Raw genomic sequence first — 18,382 nt, 5'->3', positions numbered from 1 at the left:
TAGCCCCAGACCTTGCATGTGATCTGACATGTGCCAGGAGGAGTCTGGCCTCGAGACTAGGTTCTGTGCGCGCTCCAGGCGCTAGGCCAGAGGAAAGGGAACTGTTTGTCGTACATGTACATCTGCTAACATCATACAGCGAGATTGTGGAAGCTCTAAATGCTGGAGAATCCTGCGACGTTGTATACTTGGACTTTGCAAAAGCGTTTGATAAAGTGTCCTATAAACAACTGTTATTCAAACTATGGAGGTTAGGCATTACAGGTAATGTATGGAAATGGTTTGAATGTTATTTGAGCAACCGAAGCCACTATGTCTGTTTAGAGGGAACAAACTCTTCATCACTATCTGTACTATTAGGCGTACCTCAAGGCAGCATTCTCGGTCCTCTGTTGTTTTTAGTATAATTATGTCAATGATATCACCACTCCAATCGTTAATTCATCCATATATATCTATGCAGATGACACTAAACTAGTGAAGTGAATAGCCAATGCAGAAGACCAAGCTGACCTGCAATCTGATCTAGACCATCTTGTCACATGGTGCAAGGACTGGAACTTATCACTCAATTTAGACAAATGTGTCTACCTCCACTTTGGTAAAACCATTCATGACTCGCTATACAATTTGGACTCAAAGCTTTAACAAGAGACTCTCACAAAGACCTGGGAGTGACCATCCAGAATAGTCTCTCCTGGGACAAACATATCAACAACCTATGTTCGAAGGCCTACAGCTGTTTGTAAGAAACACTCAATGCTCTCATGATCTCCACACGAAAAGAACACTTTATACTACGCTTGTTAGATCTAATTTAACATTTTGTTCGCAACTGTGGAGACCACAGACACACAAGGCCATCACAAAGTGGAACAAATCCAGAGAAGATCTTTAAAGTTTATTCTGAACCTTACATGTATATCTGATAGTCTAGACTACAAAAGTCGCCTCATTAAACTGGACCTTTTGCCACTAATGAACTGGCTAGAGTTGCAAGATGTCATATTCGCCGTCAGGTGTCTCCAAAAACCAGTAGAAAACTTCGACATTACTGAGTTCATATCATTCTCTACCAGCAGCACAAGACTATCGTCTAATCACAAGCTAGTTCATAAAGGTCATCATCGCTCTAACACAACAAGACACTTTTACTTCAAAAGATTGGTCAAACTCTGGAACGCCCTGCCCTCCCTTTTATAGATCTCTCTCACTCGAAACGCTTTGACCAATCAATAATTTGCACTTATCACCTAGTCTGTCCCTGTTCCTCTGTATAACTGTATAATTATGTATGTAGATCTAGTCAGGTGTTCCTTCTAGGAACTTCCTGTCAGTATGTTTAATTTCTGACGCACCACCACAATCTATTCACCTTGTGTAAATGTAAAGTCATACTGTAAAGCATCGATTATTATTATTATTATTATTATACATGTACATGTACATCGGTCCAGGGCCTTAAGGGGTTAGGCCCTAACCCCTAGGGTCAGAGATTAGGGTAACCCTCTGTAGCTAACTCAAGGTCAATGCTGGGTACAGGTTAGCCTATACCTATACTATAGGAACCTGGTAGTGATGCTCAATTATGACCAGGTGTGCACCCAGTCCCAGTGTTCAGCTGAAATGCCAAACACTCAATAGATGCACGTAGAATCCTGAAATAAGGACATCCTCATATTCTACAACTGGGATTCCCAAAATATTAACAGGTAGATCTAGATCTAGATCATCTACACAAGTGTCTACACACACTCCATTAGAAAGGTTATGACTTCAGGTGTGGATTGTGCCAGAAATCATCCCACAGAACTAGAAATTTCTAGAAGCATGAGTTCACATGTGGAATGTGCGCCAGAATTTCCCTAATTACAAAAGGTGACCCATTTTGCGTTGGTGTGAAGTGTACGGGCTTCCAGAACTACGTTGAGGGTTCTACGGGTTCTAGAAGGCTCTGTTGGATTGCTGTCTGTCTATAAATATGTGACCCAAAGTGAATGCATTTCATAGAAGAAAAATCAGAAGTTTGAAGTGAACTACTATATTTGAAGGTAAGTCTTTAGTAAGCTTCCAGTCTAAATCGACATTATTTTATAATTATACTGGAATGCTGTGTATAAACCTGTTTGATATTGTGTTCAATTTTTTCCATGCAGGTCAATCAAACAGCAATGTCTGCCAAAGGACCAGCAATCGGTATCGATCTAGGAACTACCTACTCCTGTGTCGGTGTTTTTCAGCACGGCAAAGTCGAGATTATCGCCAACGACCAGGGAAATCGTACCACCCCGAGTTATGTTGCCTTCACCGACAGTGAACGTCTCATCGGAGATGCTGCCAAGAACCAGGTGGCCATAAATCCAACCAACACAGTGTTTGATGCAAAACGCTTGATTGGAAGAAAAAGCAACGACCCAACCATAGTTTCTGACAAGAAACATTGGCCGTTTGAAATTATCGACAAAGATTCACGTCCCAAGATCGAGGTTGAATACAAAGGGGAAACAAAGGACTTTTTTGCTGAAGAAATCTCTGCCATGGTTCTCACCAAGATGAAGGAGACAGCTGAAGCTTACCTTGGGAAGACCGTGACTGACGCTGTTGTTACTGTCCCAGCCTATTTCAACGACTCTCAACGACAGGCTACTAAAGATGCTGGTGTCATTTCTGGGCTCAACGTGCTTCGAATCATTAACGAGCCTACAGCAGCTGCTATTGCATACGGGCTGGACAAGAAAGTTGGAGTGGAACGAAATGTTTTGATCTTTGATCTTGGCGGAGGAACTTTTGATGTCTCTGTTCTCACCATTGAAGACGGAATTTTTGAAGTTAAGTCAACTGCTGGTGACACTCATCTTGGAGGCGAAGATTTTGACAATCGCTTGGTAGACCACTTTGTGAAAGAATTCAAGAGAAAATTCAAAAAGGACCTTTCCGGCAACAAGAGATCTATACGTCGTCTAAGAACCGCGTGTGAGAGAGCAAAGAGAACCCTGTCTTCAATTGCTGAAGCCAGTATTGAGATTGATTCGCTTTTCGAGGGCGTCGATTTCTACACCAAGATCACTCGTGCCAGATTCGAAGAACTCTGTGCTGACTTGTTCAGGAGCACATTAGAGCCAGTTGAGAAAGCACTCTGTGATTCAAAGATGGCCAAAGGCGATATTCATGAGGTTGTTTTGGTTGGTGGATCCACTCGTATTCCCAGGATTCAGAAACTTCTCCAAGACTTCTTCAATGGCAAAGAGCTCAACAAGTCCATCAATCCCGACGAAGCTGTAGCCTACGGTGCTGCAGTGCAAGCTGCAATTCTTAATGGTGACAAAAGCGAGGAGGTTCAAGACTTGCTGCTGCTCGACATTACACCTCTGTCTCTTGGTATCGAAACTGCTGGCGGTGTGATGACATCTCTAATCAAGCGTAACTCAACCATTCCAAAGAAGGAGTCGAAAACTTTTACTACCTACTCTGACAACCAGCCAGGTGTGCTTATCCAGGTGTTTGAAGGTGAAAGAGCTATGACAAACAACAACAATCTGTTGGGGAAATTTGAACTGACTAACATTCCACCTGCACCTCGTGGAGTGCCTCAAATTGAAGTGACTTTCGATATTGACCGAAACGGTATTCTCAACGTGTCTGCTGTTGACAAAAGCACTGGCCGTGAAAACAAAATCACCATTACAAATGACAAAGGGAGGCTTTCTGCTGAAGATATTGAACGCATGGTTAAAGAAGCTGAAGATTACAAGGCTGAGGATGACAAACAACGTGATCGTGTTGGTGCCAAGAACGGGCTCGAAAGTTACGCATTCTCCATGAAGAGCACAATGGATGAAGAAAAAATCAAGGACAAGATAACCGAAGAAGAACGCGAGACCATTACAAAGAAGTGTAAAGAGGTCATTGAATGGCTGGACAGGAACCAGACTGCTGAAAAAGAAGAATTCGAACACCAACAAAAAGAGCTTGAGCAAGTGTGTTCTCCCATCATCACCAAGTTGTACCAAGCTGGTGGTATGCCTGAAGGTGGTATGCCTGGTGGCATGCCCGGTGGAATGCCAGGAGGATTCGGTGGACCAGGTGGCCCTGCAGACAGTGGTGACAACAGCAGTGGTGGACCAACAATTGAAGAAGTGGATTAAATTCAATCGGTCTAAAACTGTAACATCCTAAGGATATTTATTTTATTGTTGTGATTGTAATTATTAGTTGTTACATGTACATCTTTCGAATTCCTTCTGCATGACCTATAACATCGTGCATGCACTGTATATACCACAATGAAAGCTCTACGGTATATATAAGAAACAAATAGGGGCGTGTTGACAATACATTGACAATACATGCATAATCAACTCTCCAGACACTGTACAGAGAATATAAAAATGTGTGTGTACTTCACTGTATATACCACGATGAAAGCTCTACGGTATAAGAAACAAATATAGGGGCGTGCTGACAATACATGCATAATCAACTCTCCAGACACAGTACAGAGAATATAAAAATGTGTGTACTGCACAGAATGCACATGCAGAATGCAATTAAAAGTGATTGGGATAAAAATAAAATGAGTCATTCACTACTATATATACAAGTGCAAAAACCATTTTTGAAAAAATGGGGAAGAGTAGGGTTGGAAGAGCATGTGCATTGAAGTAACAAAAAGTTCGACAACAAGATTGTGGGTTGGTATAGTCTTTGCATGCTCCAACTAGTTGGGAGTGGGGCTCAATCTTTACGATCTTTAACAGTTGGGTCCAGCACTACTTCTCGTTCACCTTTTTCTTTATGCGAGGCGCTCGATCCCCTATTTGACCATCAATTTGCTTGTGTTTCGATACAATAATAATGCATTTGAATGAGACTTTTCTTTCCACCAGGGAGGACCAGCACCGAAACACATAGTGTATAATTACAAGAGTGCATGAATAGCCGCACTCCTGAATTTGAGACTCTACAGATGAGCCCTGCCCACCAAAACTTGAAGTAGTGCTGGACCCAACTGTTAAAGATCGTAAAGATTGAGCCCCACTCCCAACTAGTTGGAGCATGCAAAGACTATACCAACCCACAATCTTGTTGTCGAACTTTTTGTTACTTCAATGCACATGCTCTTCCAACCCTACTCTTCCCCATTTTTTCAAAAATGTTTTTTGCACTTGTTTGCAAACTTTTTTCCCTGCATGCATGCATAGAGTGGTCCTCCTGGGAGGCCACGTAACTAATCACGTTTTGTTAATGGGCGGTTTTTTTAGGGTTACCCATCTTGTGCACTCCCTTTTTGGTTTGAACAGCTTATCCAACATGCAACCATAGATACCTTATAGCGCAAAATTTTCGAGGCACTTATATTTCGTGGATTGACCTCTAAAAGCATTTCGTTGCACAATGTTCGCGGAATGACTGCTTACCGGAAGCCACACCATTGCACGTTATAGCAGGTAATTAAAGAACAATTTTCATGGACTTAAATTTTCGTGTATGATTGCTAACCCACGATATCCGTGAAAATTAAGCCCCTCGAAAATTTCGCGCTATACGGTAGTCTACTTCTCACCATTATTTTTTTCACAAATACACTTGTTTGTACACTTTTTTCTTATAAGGTACCAACACATAGATTCTATGGTGCTACCTAGATCAAATATCTTCAGTAGGTGGCATTACCATAGTACTATGATAAAAAAGAAAGCTGCTACAGCTAGATCTAGCTAGCTAGCTGTAAGGCTGATCGAATTTTTATTTGCACTGTTGCAGATAATTATCATAAAGTTCTTGGTCTTGTATATAGATGCATGCAATAATCATAAGCCATATGATTATTGCATGCATCTCTGCAAGACCAAGAACTTTATGATAACTTAAATTTATGATAAGAGGCAGAATAAAAGCTGCTCAGATAAGAGCTTGTGTCAACTTAATTTGCATGCGAGGAGCTAGCCTAGCCTCCTTCACCGGCGCGGCCGTCTAAGAGTGATTCCTCCCTGATGAAGTGCGGCCTGGGATCGAGGCTAGTTCAAGGAGCATTAACTGGAGCGGTAAGAATCGACAGTGTAAAACACTACTGTTGCTATAGATCTCAAGTGGTTGCTAAGAAAAGAGGGGTGTGGCCTGCTTTCTGCTATGTCTGAGCATGCTCAGTAGGTAAACAATGGCGACCTCACCTCTGCACTCATTAAAGAGGGCGTAGCTTCCACCCTAGCAAATTTAACTTCGAAGGAAATAGATTAGTTACTGCACTACCCAAGGCGACAGAGAACAGTACGGTGCCATTAGTTTGTCCTGTGGACATACAGTTCTCTAGATTATCTGACTGAAGAACGTGAGAGGAAGATGAAGAAAAAGTTGTTGTTTTTTTAGTTTTGCTGTTCTTATAACTTTTTTGTACAATGTTCAATTCAGTTCATATTTCACAAAAATGTCATAAATGATATAGGCAACAGATATATAAACTCAAAATAACTGTGTCTTGTGTCTTGGGTGAGATCCAGAGGGGGCCTTTTTGCTGTTTTCGACCCAACCCTAGTTGGGCGGAGTCCAACCAACGCTTCGCTCATGGTTGGGTATCAGTACGTAGCAGTTTTGTTCCCACTGCAAGAAATTTGCAGCCCAATCAGATTGCTGCGTTCAAGTGGGAAACCTTACAGCTCAATTTAGCTGACAAGGCGAGCTGGGACACTGTATTTCTCTGGAGAATGCAGAAACAGCTCCTGCTGGATATCTGGGCTACTAGAAAAGAAGCATAGTCTATCCTAGCATCTATGAATGAAGCTTGAACAGTATGTATTAATTAATTAAAAGGACTTGTCTTTGTTTTAAGTTTTGTTGTGCTACCAATAAGATTAGATCATTAGTTTGGACAAAACCTGTGTTATGTATGCCTTCTTTGGTCTTCGAAAAGCTTCTCAGAAGCCTTGGGGTAGTCTTATAGCTGGCTGTACCTCTCCTTGTGCTAGATGTCTAACTATTATGAAAAAGTTTATTTCTGCCTGTACTAAATCTTATATTACAGGCTAAAGTATTCTTCTACTTTCTCTAAGAGTCTGAGGTCTTTCTTGAATTCCAAAACAACTATAGCTAGATCCAGTCAGCTAGAATAGCCATCCAAATAGTTAATTGATTTCTTTATATCGCACCCCTGAGCCATGCGGTTGTCAGCCACTTAAAGATTAAACAATATTCATACTCTGTCTCAAGTACCGGTGGAACAAAACTGCTACGTGTACTGATACCCAACCCAGAGCGCAGCGTTGGTTGGACTCCGCCCAACTAACCCAACCCTACTATTAGCACTACCGTGCTAATGATTGTACTATTTAGGAAGTTCACTGACACAAATGTCCGAGCTGGTTGCAACCCCTAAGCCAGCACGACCCAATCTCAGTTCTGCTGCCAGGCTCCACTCATTCAACTCAGGATCGTAGGCCTCCACAGAACAGAGATAGTCTGACCCATCAAAACCTCCAACTGCATGCATACACCTTCTCTCCAAACGAAGCAGCAGCGACAGCATCTCTTCTATATCGCATGGAAGCCACCATCGACCACACATTCGTGAGAGGATCATACACTTCAACGGACGAGAGTGGATCTGATATCTCGTGTCCACCAATGGCATACAGCTTTCTGAAGAGCACAGCGACAGCCACACCTCCTCTTGCAACATTCATATCAGGGACGTTTGCCCAGCGATCAGTGTGAGGGTCGTAGCATTCTACCGGCTTCAAGCACGCATTGCTGTCTCTACCACCAACCACAAAGAGCTTTCCATTGAGTACAGCCGCTCCTGAAGTACTGCGACCACAAATCATCGAAGACACAAGAGAAGAGAAGCAGAGAGAGAGGAGAGAGAAGGTGGAAAAACAACGAAAAGTACAGTTACTTTTAAGTGGGGATAAATAACTGCTGATTTTATCAATGCAGGATTTAGAGCAGCTACAACAGTATAATCCATGGGGGAGACCAGCTGTAGGTGTATCCACCAAAGTAAGAGGTTTGAACGGACAGTGCCTATATACGTGTCGTTTCCAGATCTCATTTACACATCCTCACTCCCAGAGTGGTTGTGGATATGATCCTTATGGCAAGCCGGGGGCTGGAGCGCTACTAACTTAAGGACTAGCTCAGGGAAGATCCTTTCTGTCCCCTTCTCTTCCCCATTAGAGAGAGTAGTGTATAGGGTCATCTCGTATGCTCATAACAATCTCCTGGTACTTGGAGCTACCTTGCTGTAGCTCAGTCAGGCCAGAGCTGCTGTACTGGTCGTCGTCGATTTGAGAGAATAATGATAGAAGCTCACACCACTATGAAGCAAAAACAAGTATTACAAGAGATCTACGTATTATGCATGTCGTGCACACCACTATGAAGCAAAAACAAGTATTACAAGAGATCTACGTATTATGCATGTCGTGCACCTCAATTAGAATTTTCCATCTGACCCATTTCACTGACACTACCAGCCTACTTGTGGTCAGATAATTATTTGCTCATCAAATCTTTACAATTACTAAGCATATGAAGTGCAATTTCAATGATTGCAGCTATACAGGCCATTGATTTGAGTAAAAAAGTAAGTACCGTTATAGCAGGTAATTTTCGTTGATATAATTTTTGTATGAAGTACCTAAATGTAATTAAATATTTCGTTTTCTACATTCGTATACAGCACAGGATAGTGACATATAGAACCTATTGCGGTAGAATAATTTCGCAGTTTTATTTTTCAGATGATGCTCTACAATATGAAAAATACAAAATATCCACCACACGAAAATGACCTGCTACACGTATACGGTATTTCATACCGACACACTCACCTTATCCTGACACAGTGACAGCATCATGACAATCTCCTGCGGCTCGGTGAGAGTCTTTAACAAATGCTCTCTCTTGGACTTCAAGTTCCCAAGATGAGGGGAGGAAAGCAACACCTTCATCTGTATCAGTTTGTCCTCTAGCCACAAACACAGCTGGTTCTGATGTTCTATGGTAAACAGGCGGTCCAGGGTAGCAGAGTCTTTAGTTAGGCCATGGAAACCAACAGAGAATGTTGTTTTCGATGGAGTGTTTGGTACGGCAACCTTTCGCGGTACTTGAGATGTTTTGCGTGGTGATATGGTGGCCTGTCGATGGGGCACAGAGGTGTCTACTGACTTTTTGGGGAACGGCAAATGGATAGCGCTCGATTGGAAACTGGTTAACGGCAATCGTCTTTTGCTCAAGTAATGATTGTAGTTTGTCAATCTAAAATAGTACGTGCATTTGTATATGTGCCTAGTACATGTACATTCATCGCAAAGGGGGGCATACCTTGGCTCTAAGTTTCTCTTGTTGCATGGCATCGTGACAAATCTCGAATATAATGTCAGAATGATCGTACATCTTGTAGAGATCAAGTCTACCAGTGTGTATGGGTAGTCTGCATTGTAGTCTTCGCCCAGTGAAGCAAATATTGTGTACCAATGGGAAGCCTACACAGAGAATGACAAATTACAGGTACGTAATAATAAAAATTGTGGCTAATGTTTCCATGAACAGGTTTTGTACGAGAAGCTAGTGTACATGGCTAACAATTATAAAAGCTACGTACATGCACATGGTAGTTAGAACAAAATAAGTACAGGGAACCTGCTACTCACCTTGAGAGCTTTAGATGATAGTTGTTGGAGTAGCGGTATCCTGCCTTTGAACTCTTGTAGTCTCTCTCTCCATGCACTCACCACTGGATCATCAGGAGACAGTGTTCTCTCCAGCTTGGTACAAGCTGTCAACCAGTCTGAAACCTATTCCATGCACAATAATCACTTTCACACACAAATAAGTAGAGTTGCCTGTACTTTTTGGGATAGATGGTTAATGTCCAGTTTCTTGAACGGCGTTTTGACCCATTCTCTCTCGTACGTGTCAAATACTCTACGATACTTCCACAACTCCTGGCGCATATACTGTTGATTCATCAAACTGAAGAAAATAAGAGTAGTTAGTTGATTATCAATAATTTGGAGTTCAAATCAAGGCAACACGACAATCAATACCTCACCTGCTAACTCCTGAGAGGTCGTGTGGCTGTCCAGTGATGGCCTCCTTCCACTTACTGAGGCCCAACAGTCGTGATCGCACTGCCAACACACTCTCCTGGGTCAGCTTCAGTTCATCAAGCAGCTCATTAGGGATAGCCGCAGGATTGATAAATTCGCCCTCATTGACCTGCCTCACAAGAGCCGACAGGTCTTCAACACATGCCTGCAAAGTGTTGTGATGTATATAGTACTAAATAGTGAGCAGTGAATGGCTATTAGGTCCAGAAAAGGTGAATCAAAAAAGCGAAAAAAAGTGATGAAAGTTCTGTCATCACTTTTTACGTAGGTACATGTACATGTATATAGGTATAGATCTAGGTATCAAATTATAAAATTGCAAATTGGCAAATAGACAGGTCCCTCCCTAGTTAGTGGCTGATTACCTCAATACTCTCCTGGAGTCCTTGTGCCTTCATTGGAGTTTGAGCTGTGACAAACACCTCAGCCTCTTTTAGCTTGCCTCGAAATGCATGCCACGCCAATTGCAATTTCATGCTGAGAGCCTAGAGCAAGTACACATTATGACAAGAAATAGGTAATGTGTACAATAGTTACGTTATCATCTTTTGGTATACACACGCCATGATGCAGCAAGCTATTGTGAACTCTTAGGACATAGTCTATGTTGTCTGCTTCACTCTTATTAAATGATTGGCACTCTCGCAACTGATGCGTATACTCAGCAAATCCCTCCAGATCATATCTCTTAGCAGACAGCACCTACGCAAACATTTACATGTACAATAAGGAACGAAAAATGTGTGGTTACAATATATAGAGGATATGAAAATGAATTTGTATTTTTGATGGGTGGTGCACAACATGACTGTAGATATAGATATGACTCACTTCAACCCGTTGCTTGATATCCTCAAGCACCTTCTTACAAAGAGCCATTGCACGCTGCATCCCAACTGCTGTGAGCTCCTCCAACATAGCGGCCAGCTGAGGCCCCACTCGCTCCGCAACAGGGATCGTGGAGACACTGAGTAGAGAGTAGGAGGTGGGGAGTCTGGGGGGCAACTGAGCAACTAGATCAGTCCACTCATGCAGCTGGGAGAGTACTACCTGTGAGGGGAATAAGAGCAATAATTAAATTCCATGTCTAATCTAACCCTTATGTATCGTAGTAACCCCTAAAGTCATCTAGAGTTTCTGAAGGTAAAATCTACTAGACTGAACACATGTTCATGCTCATCTTACACGTATGTAACTTAATTACCTCATACTTATCTGCTGTCATACTAGCAATCTTCTCGTTGCCATCCCAAGCAGTGATGAATTTCCACACATCACTCAACCAGCTGTACTGAGAGCACATCTCTCTGAGCTCAACACACACTCTCTCAACAGCAGTCTCAATGGTTGTCACACAATTCAAGAACACCTCACTACAAAAAAACGATAAGCACAGTTATACAAGATCACCATCCCTTACAAAAATTCGTTTCGGGAAAATCACCAAAGCTATAATTGTAAGCTATAATCGTTGATCTTCGAGAATGGAACATCGAAGGCAAACCACTAAGATACTTTCATTAATCGAATCATGATCATTATACTTACTCTGTCTTAATTTTGTCCACAAATTTGTCGGTCTCCAGTGGTGAACCCTGTGTAACTAACACATCTGCTCTCTCCCCTGCACCACTGAGCAGCCTGGTGGTGACCTCACTGAGCTCACTGCGCGCTCTCTCACTGGTCATCATGCCATCAGCCCTGTTGTCTCCACTGATACCCTTTAAGACTGTCAAGAGGGACCTGGGCTGTCTAGAGGGGGCCATTGACGGAGGGGCTGCTTGGGGGATCGAGTACTACAGCGAAAACAAAAATGATTACTTGTATGTGCACGTACAATGCTCACCTGAGGGTTTGAATCGTTGGTGGGCTGATGCTCGTCCCTGCTTATAGATTTTTGTGCTGCAGTTGACTTGGTGAGAGGGGCTACAACTGACGAGAGGATTGAGCAGATCCTTTGCAGTTGGCCAGCTATGAGACCCTTCAAGTCTGAAGGCAAAGGATGAACACACAGCTCTCCTAGATGGAGGGAGGGGGGGAAGGGATGAAAAGAGATGATGTACACAAAATAAAATAATTATGTTTTACACCTACCTGTTTCATTGATTTCAAACGAGGTCAACAGGAAAGCATCTGCATTGGGGCTTGATCTACCAGAAGGAGGCTGCTTGGACTCAGTATCCACTGCGCTGCAAAAAGTATGGCTCAGTCTTGTCTCACTGGATACAATGCTGCTAAATTCTGGTGTGAAATTGACTCTGTCTTCTTCTTTAGTAAGAACAGTATCTATCCAAGATTGAGCTCCATGCTTGGACAGTGTGAGTATGCAAGTGGACAAAATATATTCTGCAAGACAAACGAAGTTAGCAAGATTGCTCGCTTGATACTTGGCTGCTTTTAAATCTTTTTCCAACTGTGAAAATTTATCTTTTTGTACACTCAGTGGAAGATCGGATACGAATGGCTTATGCCGTCTATCTGTCTCAAAAATAATGACCTGACTAATAGTTGTCTTTATAACTTCCATGATAAAACGTCTGCAATATTTGAAATATTTGTGTAGTAGTCGTTGAGCCTTTGACAGTGAGCCCTGTATAGCTTGCTCCAGTGTTTCTTGATCATAGTTCGACAGAGGCACAAGTTGGTGAAAAGGCACAGTCAGCAATTCTTCACTGAGAGATTGGATTTTGAGCAGAGCACTAGCAAAATCAGGTAGAAATCGAATCGAAAGTCTTGCTACCTGTCTATAGAATCGGGCAAATTGAGCAAACCGTACATTGCCATACCACTGCTTGAAGGCACGTCGAACCAAATAGGTTTTCAAAAATGGGCTTCTCCTCAGCATTTTGTAAAAACTGGCTTCTCTCAACCAGCCTGCAAAACTTTGCAAGTCTGATGTTCCATCAGGGTGTACTTGAAGGATTCCAAACTTGGATACTACAAAATGTTCTGACTGCACTTTCCTTTTAGGTACAATAGTCAGGTCATATGGATTCCATTTATCAGAGTTAGTATAGTTAAAGTAGATGGACTCGGATTCGGACTTGAGTTTCCCAGTAGAAAATGCTTCGATAACATCATACACGCTCCTCATCTCAGATACTTGACTGGCTCCTTTTTCAATATTCTTCCTCGGAGATCTTATTTGTTTCTTAGGAAACAGGGTGCGAGCATCGGAACGCGAAAAATGTTCATCTTGTATTTCTGAAGCGAGCATTGGAAAAAGCATAGCTCTTGGCTCAACAATCATAATACCAGGGGTTGATTTGGTTTTGCGATGAGATCTTTGAGTTACCCTAGCACTATGTTGTGTTAGCGGGACTGTGGGAAATGTGTGAGCAAAGTTCTTTTCCACATCATAGAACTCAACTGATACTTTGTTAGCTGCTGGTAGAAGCTCATTCAGTTGTACGGATGGTCCTCTAAATGTAGCAGGGAGCTTTAATGGACAATAAGAATGTAGTGGTGAAGACGAGTTAAAAGAATTGGTGGTAGCAGCTCGCTTACGCTTAATTGTCTGTGTGGTTATGTCAGGGGAAACTAAAAAAATTGTCTCTTTCAAACGTTCAACAATTACAGGAAAAAGTTTAGATAAGCGATTGATGATTTCAAGTTGTCCAAGATTTTCCGAGTGTTTTTGAACATGCTTTAGTGCTCTGTGAATGTAATGCTGAGTCTCGGGGAGTTCTGAAAGTTGGTTCACTTGACTTCTTGATAGTGTGCTCTCCAAATAGGTCAGCAAGTACTCCCAGGCAGACACACTGCAGTAAAATATAATAGACGACTGTAGCGAAATGCATTGGTCACACTCGTTACAAACATTTACAGAGCGAGAGGGAGGAGAGAGAGGGAGAAGGAGGGAGAGACAGGCGTTTAATAATCAAACACAACTTCACCACGTAATTGGCTAGGTTAAAATATTTTTTGTGAGTATGAGGCTTAGGTCGAGGATTACCGTCTTTCTTCTAATTACAGCGCCACTCAAATAGAAGCGCAAATAATTTTATTTTACTCCAATTGAGCGCCAAGAAAATTCTGGAATTATTTTTTACTGAGAGGCTTAATTAAGTAACGCGGCTATTAATTGAGGCTCATGTACAACTGATCTTTGATAGCCTCATGGAAACAGCTACTAGTACTCTACGTTCTATTGCTAAGCGCCAAACTGGAATTATAGTTTTCTTGTTCGATTTGTGCGTACGTACCTGGCTCCATCTTCGGCTCCATCTTCTTGCTGGGTCAGTGCAGTCACAAAGAGAGCTCCAAGCTGCTTGAGCTGTAACTTGGACTTCAAACTAGGAATCTCTGGATCTCCATCTTCATGGGGTAAGCTGGTTTCGAGTGACATGTCATCCTTCAAAGAAAGCATGCTTCTTGTCATAGTAAAGGGATCGCCATGACAACTTTCATAGCTCCAGAGAGGAAAAAACAGCCCCGCCTTTCTATTATCTGAACCAAGGGGGCGGAGCTGTGGATGAGGGCGGGGACTTGTTGTCACATGATTGTAGCCTCGACTCCAGGCTCTGTGCGCGCTCCAGGCCAGAGGAAAGGAACTGTTTGTCGCACATGTACATGTACATCGGTCCTGGGTCCAGGGCCTATAGAGGGTTAAGGTCAGAGATTAGGGTTAGGGTCAGAGATTAGGGTATTACTAACCCTCTGTAGCTAACTCAAGGTCAATGCTGGGTACAGGTTAGCCTATACTTATACTATAGGTACCTGGTAGTGATGCTCAATATGACCAGGTGTGCACCCAGTCCCAGTGTTCAGCTGAAATGCCGAACACTCAACAAGTCTCAATAGATGCACGTAGAATCCTGAAATAAGGACATCCTTATTTTCTACAACTGGCATTCCCAAAATATTAACAGGTAGATCTAGATCATCTACACAATTACAAGTGTCTACACACACTCCATTAGAAAGGTCATGCATGACTTCAGGCGTGGATTGTGCCAGAATCATCCACAGAAGTAGTAGAAAAATGTCATGCATGACTTCACATGTGGAATGTGCGCCAGAATTTCCCTAACCTTACAAAGGTGACCCATTTTGCGTTGGTGTGGGAGTATACGGGCTTCCAGAACTACGTTGAGGGTTCTACAGGGTTCTAGAAGGTTCTTTAAACACGTGTTGGATTGCTGTCTATAAATACGTGACCCAAAGTGAATGCATTTCATAGAAGAAAATCTGAAGTTTGAAGTGAACTGCTATATTCGAAGGTACGTCTTTAGTAAGTTTCCAGTCTAAGTCGACATTAATTTATAATTATACTGGAATACTGTGTATAAACTGTGTTACCCTGTTTGATATTGTGTTCAATTTTTTCCATGCAGGTCAATCAAACAGCAATGTCTGCCAAAGGACCAGCAATCGGTATCGATCTAGGAACTACCTACTCCTGTGTCGGTGTTTTTCAGCACGGCAAAGTCGAGATTATCGCCAACGACCAGGGAAATCGTACCACCCCGAGTTATGTTGCCTTCACCGACAGTGAACGTCTCATTGGAGATGCTGCCAAGAACCAGGTGGCCATGAATCCAACCAATACAGTGTTTGATGCAAAACGCTTGATTGGAAGAAAAAGCAACGACCCAACCATAGTTTCTGACAAGAAACATTGGCCGTTTGAAATTATCGACAAAGATTCACGTCCCAAGATCGAAGTTGAATACAAAGGGGAAACAAAGGACTTTTTTGCTGAAGAAATCTCTGCCATGGTTCTCACCAAGATGAAGGAGACAGCTGAAGCTTACCTTGGGAAGACCGTGACTGACGCTGTTGTTACTGTTCCAGCCTATTTCAACGACTCTCAACGACAGGCTACTAAAGATGCTGGTGTCATTTCTGGGCTCAACGTGCTTCGAATCATTAACGAGCCTACAGCAGCTGCTATTGCATACGGGCTGGACAAGAAAGTTGGAGTGGAACGAAATGTTTTGATCTTTGATCTTGGCGGAGGAACTTTTGATGTGTCTGTTCTCACCATTGAAGACGGAATTTTCGAAGTTAAGTCAACTGCTGGTGACACTCATCTTGGAGGCGAAGATTTTGACAATCGCTTGGTAGACCACTTTGTGAAAGAATTCAAGAGAAAATTCAAAAAGGACCTTTCCGGCAACAAGAGATCTCTACGTCGTCTAAGAACCGCGTGTGAGAGAGCAAAGAGAACCCTGTCTTCAATTGCTGAAGCCAGTATTGAGATTGATTCGCTTTTCGAGGGTGTCGATTTCTACACCAAGATCACTCGTGCCAGATTCGAAGAACTCTGTGCTGACTTGTTCAGGAGCACATTAGAGCCAGTTGAGAAAGCACTCCGTGATTCAAAGATGGCCAAAGGCGATATTCATGAGGTTGTTTTGGTTGGTGGATCCACTCGTATTCCCAGGATTCAGAAACTTCTCCAAGACTTCTTCAATGGCAAAGAGCTCAACAAGTCCATCAATCCCGACGAAGCTGTAGCCTACGGTGCTGCAGTGCAAGCTGCAATTCTTAATGGTGACAAAAGCGAGGAGGTTCAAGACTTGCTGCTGCTCGACATTACACCTCTGTCTCTTGGTATCGAAACTGCTGGCGGTGTGATGACATCTCTAATCAAGCGTAACTCAACCATTCCAAAGAAGGAGTCGAAAACTTTTACTACCTACTCTGACAACCAGCCAGGTGTGCTTATCCAGGTGTTTGAAGGTGAAAGAGCTATGACAAACAACAACAATCTGTTGGGGAAATTTGAACTGACTAACATTCCACCTGCACCTCGTGGAGTGCCTCAAATTGAAGTGACTTTCGATATTGACCGAAACGGTATTCTCAACGTGTCTGCTGCTGACAAAAGCACTGGCCGTGAAAACAAAATCACCATTACAAATGACAAAGGAAGGCTTTCTGCTGAAGATATTGAACGCATGGTTAAAGAAGCTGAAGATTACAAGGCTGAGGACGACAAACAACGTGATCGTGTTGGTGCCAAGAACGGGCTTGAAAGTTACGCATTCTCCATGAAGAGCACAATGGATGAAGAAAAAATCAAGGACAAGATAACCGAAGAAGAACGCGAGACCATTACAAAGAAGTGTAAAGAGGTCATTGAATGGCTGGACAAGAACCAGACTGCTGAAAAAGAAGAATTTGAACATCAACAAAAAGAGCTTGAGCAAGTGTGTTCTCCCATCATCACCAAGTTGTACCAAGCTGGTGGTATGCCTGAAGGTGGTATGCCTGGTGGCATGCCCGGTGGAATGCCAGGAGGATTTGGTGGACCAGGTGGCCCTGCAGACAGTGGTGACAACAGCAGTGGTGGACCAACAATTGAAGAAGTGGATTAAATTCAATCGGTCTAAAACTGTTAACATCCTAGGGATATTTATTTTATTGTTGTGATTGTAATTATTACATGGTTGTTTCACTGAATCAACTAGTGTTCAAGCTGGCGCTGTGCTAATGCCTCTCGCCATGATTTGCTTTTGCTCAAAAGTATAGAAAAGTATAGAAGAGAAAGTATAGAAGAGGAAAAGTGTATAAAATAATCTGTCTAAAACTGACTTGCAATTGTATAATTATGGTATCATTGTTGTGTTTTGTGGCTGCTTATACCAGGACCTCGAGGATCTAGGAAGCAACAAAGAAGATTTTGTTTTCAATTAATTATAAGCAGAAGTGCATAATTATTTCATAAAGTTAGCTTATCTATATAAAGTCACTGAGAAGAAAAGACTTATTACACATGCTATTGTTGTATTATGTGGCTTTAATACCAGGACCTCAAGAAAGAAGAAAATTGGATCTGTAGTTCATGCAGTGTATAATTATAATATTTAAGAAGAAAAGACTTGTGTACATAGTAGTGTTTTGTGGCTTACCAGGCCCTCAAGAAAAATATGATTCTGCCAGGAGGATCTGGGGAATGAGCGCGCATGCGCATTACATCTCCACTGGTCTCCCTCACGCTCACGACTGGCTGAACGTAATCCCTTCTCCCTCACTCGGGCTTCACCTCCAAGATAGGGAGTTTCGCTCTTGCCTGTGTTACTGGCTAGGGGTCCCGCTGCACAATGACCAGTTCACCTGCCCTGAGTGTCATGGTGTTGCTGACTCCCTTGGTGACCACCAGGTGGGATGTGGAGGCAACAGTGACCGTATCAGCCGTCACAACGCCGTCCGTGACGTTGTTTTTAAAGCGGCTCAGTCTGCTGCTCTGGGCCCCTCAAGAGAAACTACAGGGCTTGTTCCTGACTCGGCTTCTCGCCCTGCAGACGTCCTCCTCCCCAACTGGATCA

At 42.7% G+C, this 18,382-nt stretch overlaps 3 protein-coding genes and 1 long non-coding RNA gene across 4 annotated transcripts; 3 read left to right on the top strand and 1 right to left on the bottom strand.

Annotated features, from left to right (window-relative positions):
- The first annotated feature begins 43 nt into the window (after positions 1 to 43).
- Positions 44 to 1,432, top strand: LOC135350029 (uncharacterized). The gene is made up of 2 exons (XR_010399070.1): positions 44 to 264; positions 464 to 1,432. It is a non-coding gene; the product is annotated as an uncharacterized LOC135350029 (long non-coding RNA).
- A 460-nt stretch (positions 1,433 to 1,892) lies between these two features.
- LOC135350017 (heat shock cognate 71 kDa protein-like) lies at positions 1,893 to 4,242 on the top strand. The gene is made up of 2 exons (XM_064548701.1): positions 1,893 to 2,051; positions 2,157 to 4,242. The coding sequence occupies exon 2, from the start codon at positions 2,172 to 2,174 to the stop codon at positions 4,143 to 4,145; it is 1,974 nt and encodes a 657-aa protein (XP_064404771.1). The 5' UTR covers positions 1,893 to 2,051; positions 2,157 to 2,171; the 3' UTR covers positions 4,146 to 4,242.
- A 3,571-nt stretch (positions 4,243 to 7,813) lies between these two features.
- On the bottom strand, positions 7,814 to 15,071 carry LOC135350013 (dynein heavy chain domain-containing protein 1-like). Its single transcript, XM_064548696.1, has 15 exons — positions 14,826 to 15,071; positions 14,312 to 14,704; positions 12,201 to 13,867; positions 11,953 to 12,125; positions 11,655 to 11,902; positions 11,311 to 11,479; positions 10,938 to 11,156; positions 10,644 to 10,808; positions 10,472 to 10,591; positions 10,049 to 10,251; positions 9,846 to 9,969; positions 9,648 to 9,791; positions 9,319 to 9,479; positions 8,826 to 9,252; positions 7,814 to 8,309 (listed from the first exon to the last, which is right to left on the bottom strand). Exons 2-15 carry the CDS (start codon positions 14,485 to 14,487, stop codon positions 8,166 to 8,168), a joined length of 4,140 nt encoding a protein of 1,379 aa, XP_064404766.1. The 5' UTR covers positions 14,488 to 14,704; positions 14,826 to 15,071; the 3' UTR covers positions 7,814 to 8,165.
- A 97-nt stretch (positions 15,072 to 15,168) lies between these two features.
- On the top strand, positions 15,169 to 17,520 carry LOC135350016 (heat shock cognate 71 kDa protein-like). The gene is made up of 2 exons (XM_064548700.1): positions 15,169 to 15,328; positions 15,443 to 17,520. The coding sequence occupies exon 2, from the start codon at positions 15,458 to 15,460 to the stop codon at positions 17,429 to 17,431; it is 1,974 nt and encodes a 657-aa protein (XP_064404770.1). The 5' UTR covers positions 15,169 to 15,328; positions 15,443 to 15,457; the 3' UTR covers positions 17,432 to 17,520.
- The last annotated feature ends 862 nt before the right edge of the window (positions 17,521 to 18,382 follow it).

The sequence above is a fragment of the Halichondria panicea genome, chromosome 16, assembly GCF_963675165.1.
Source record: "Halichondria panicea chromosome 16, odHalPani1.1, whole genome shotgun sequence".
In the NCBI taxonomy this organism is placed as follows: domain Eukaryota; kingdom Metazoa; phylum Porifera; class Demospongiae; order Suberitida; family Halichondriidae; genus Halichondria; species Halichondria panicea.
This window is presented reverse-complemented; position numbering and strand designations above follow the sequence as displayed.

Coding starts and splice junctions, on each gene's coding strand:
- LOC135350017 (XM_064548701.1), top strand. CDS start 2,172: ATGTCTGCCAAAGGACCAGCAATCGGTATCGATCTAGGAACTACCTAC.
- LOC135350013 (XM_064548696.1), bottom strand. CDS start 14,487: ATGACAAGAAGCATGCTTTCTTTGAAGGATGACATGTCACTCGAAACC. Junction 11,157..11,310: donor TGACAGCAGATAAGTATGAG/GTAATTAAGTTA, acceptor TTCCCCTCACAG/GTAGTACTCTCCCAGCTGCA. Junction 9,970..10,048: donor GACCTCTCAGGAGTTAGCAG/GTGAGGTATTGA, acceptor TATTTTCTTCAG/TTTGATGAATCAACAGTATA.
- LOC135350016 (XM_064548700.1), top strand. CDS start 15,458: ATGTCTGCCAAAGGACCAGCAATCGGTATCGATCTAGGAACTACCTAC.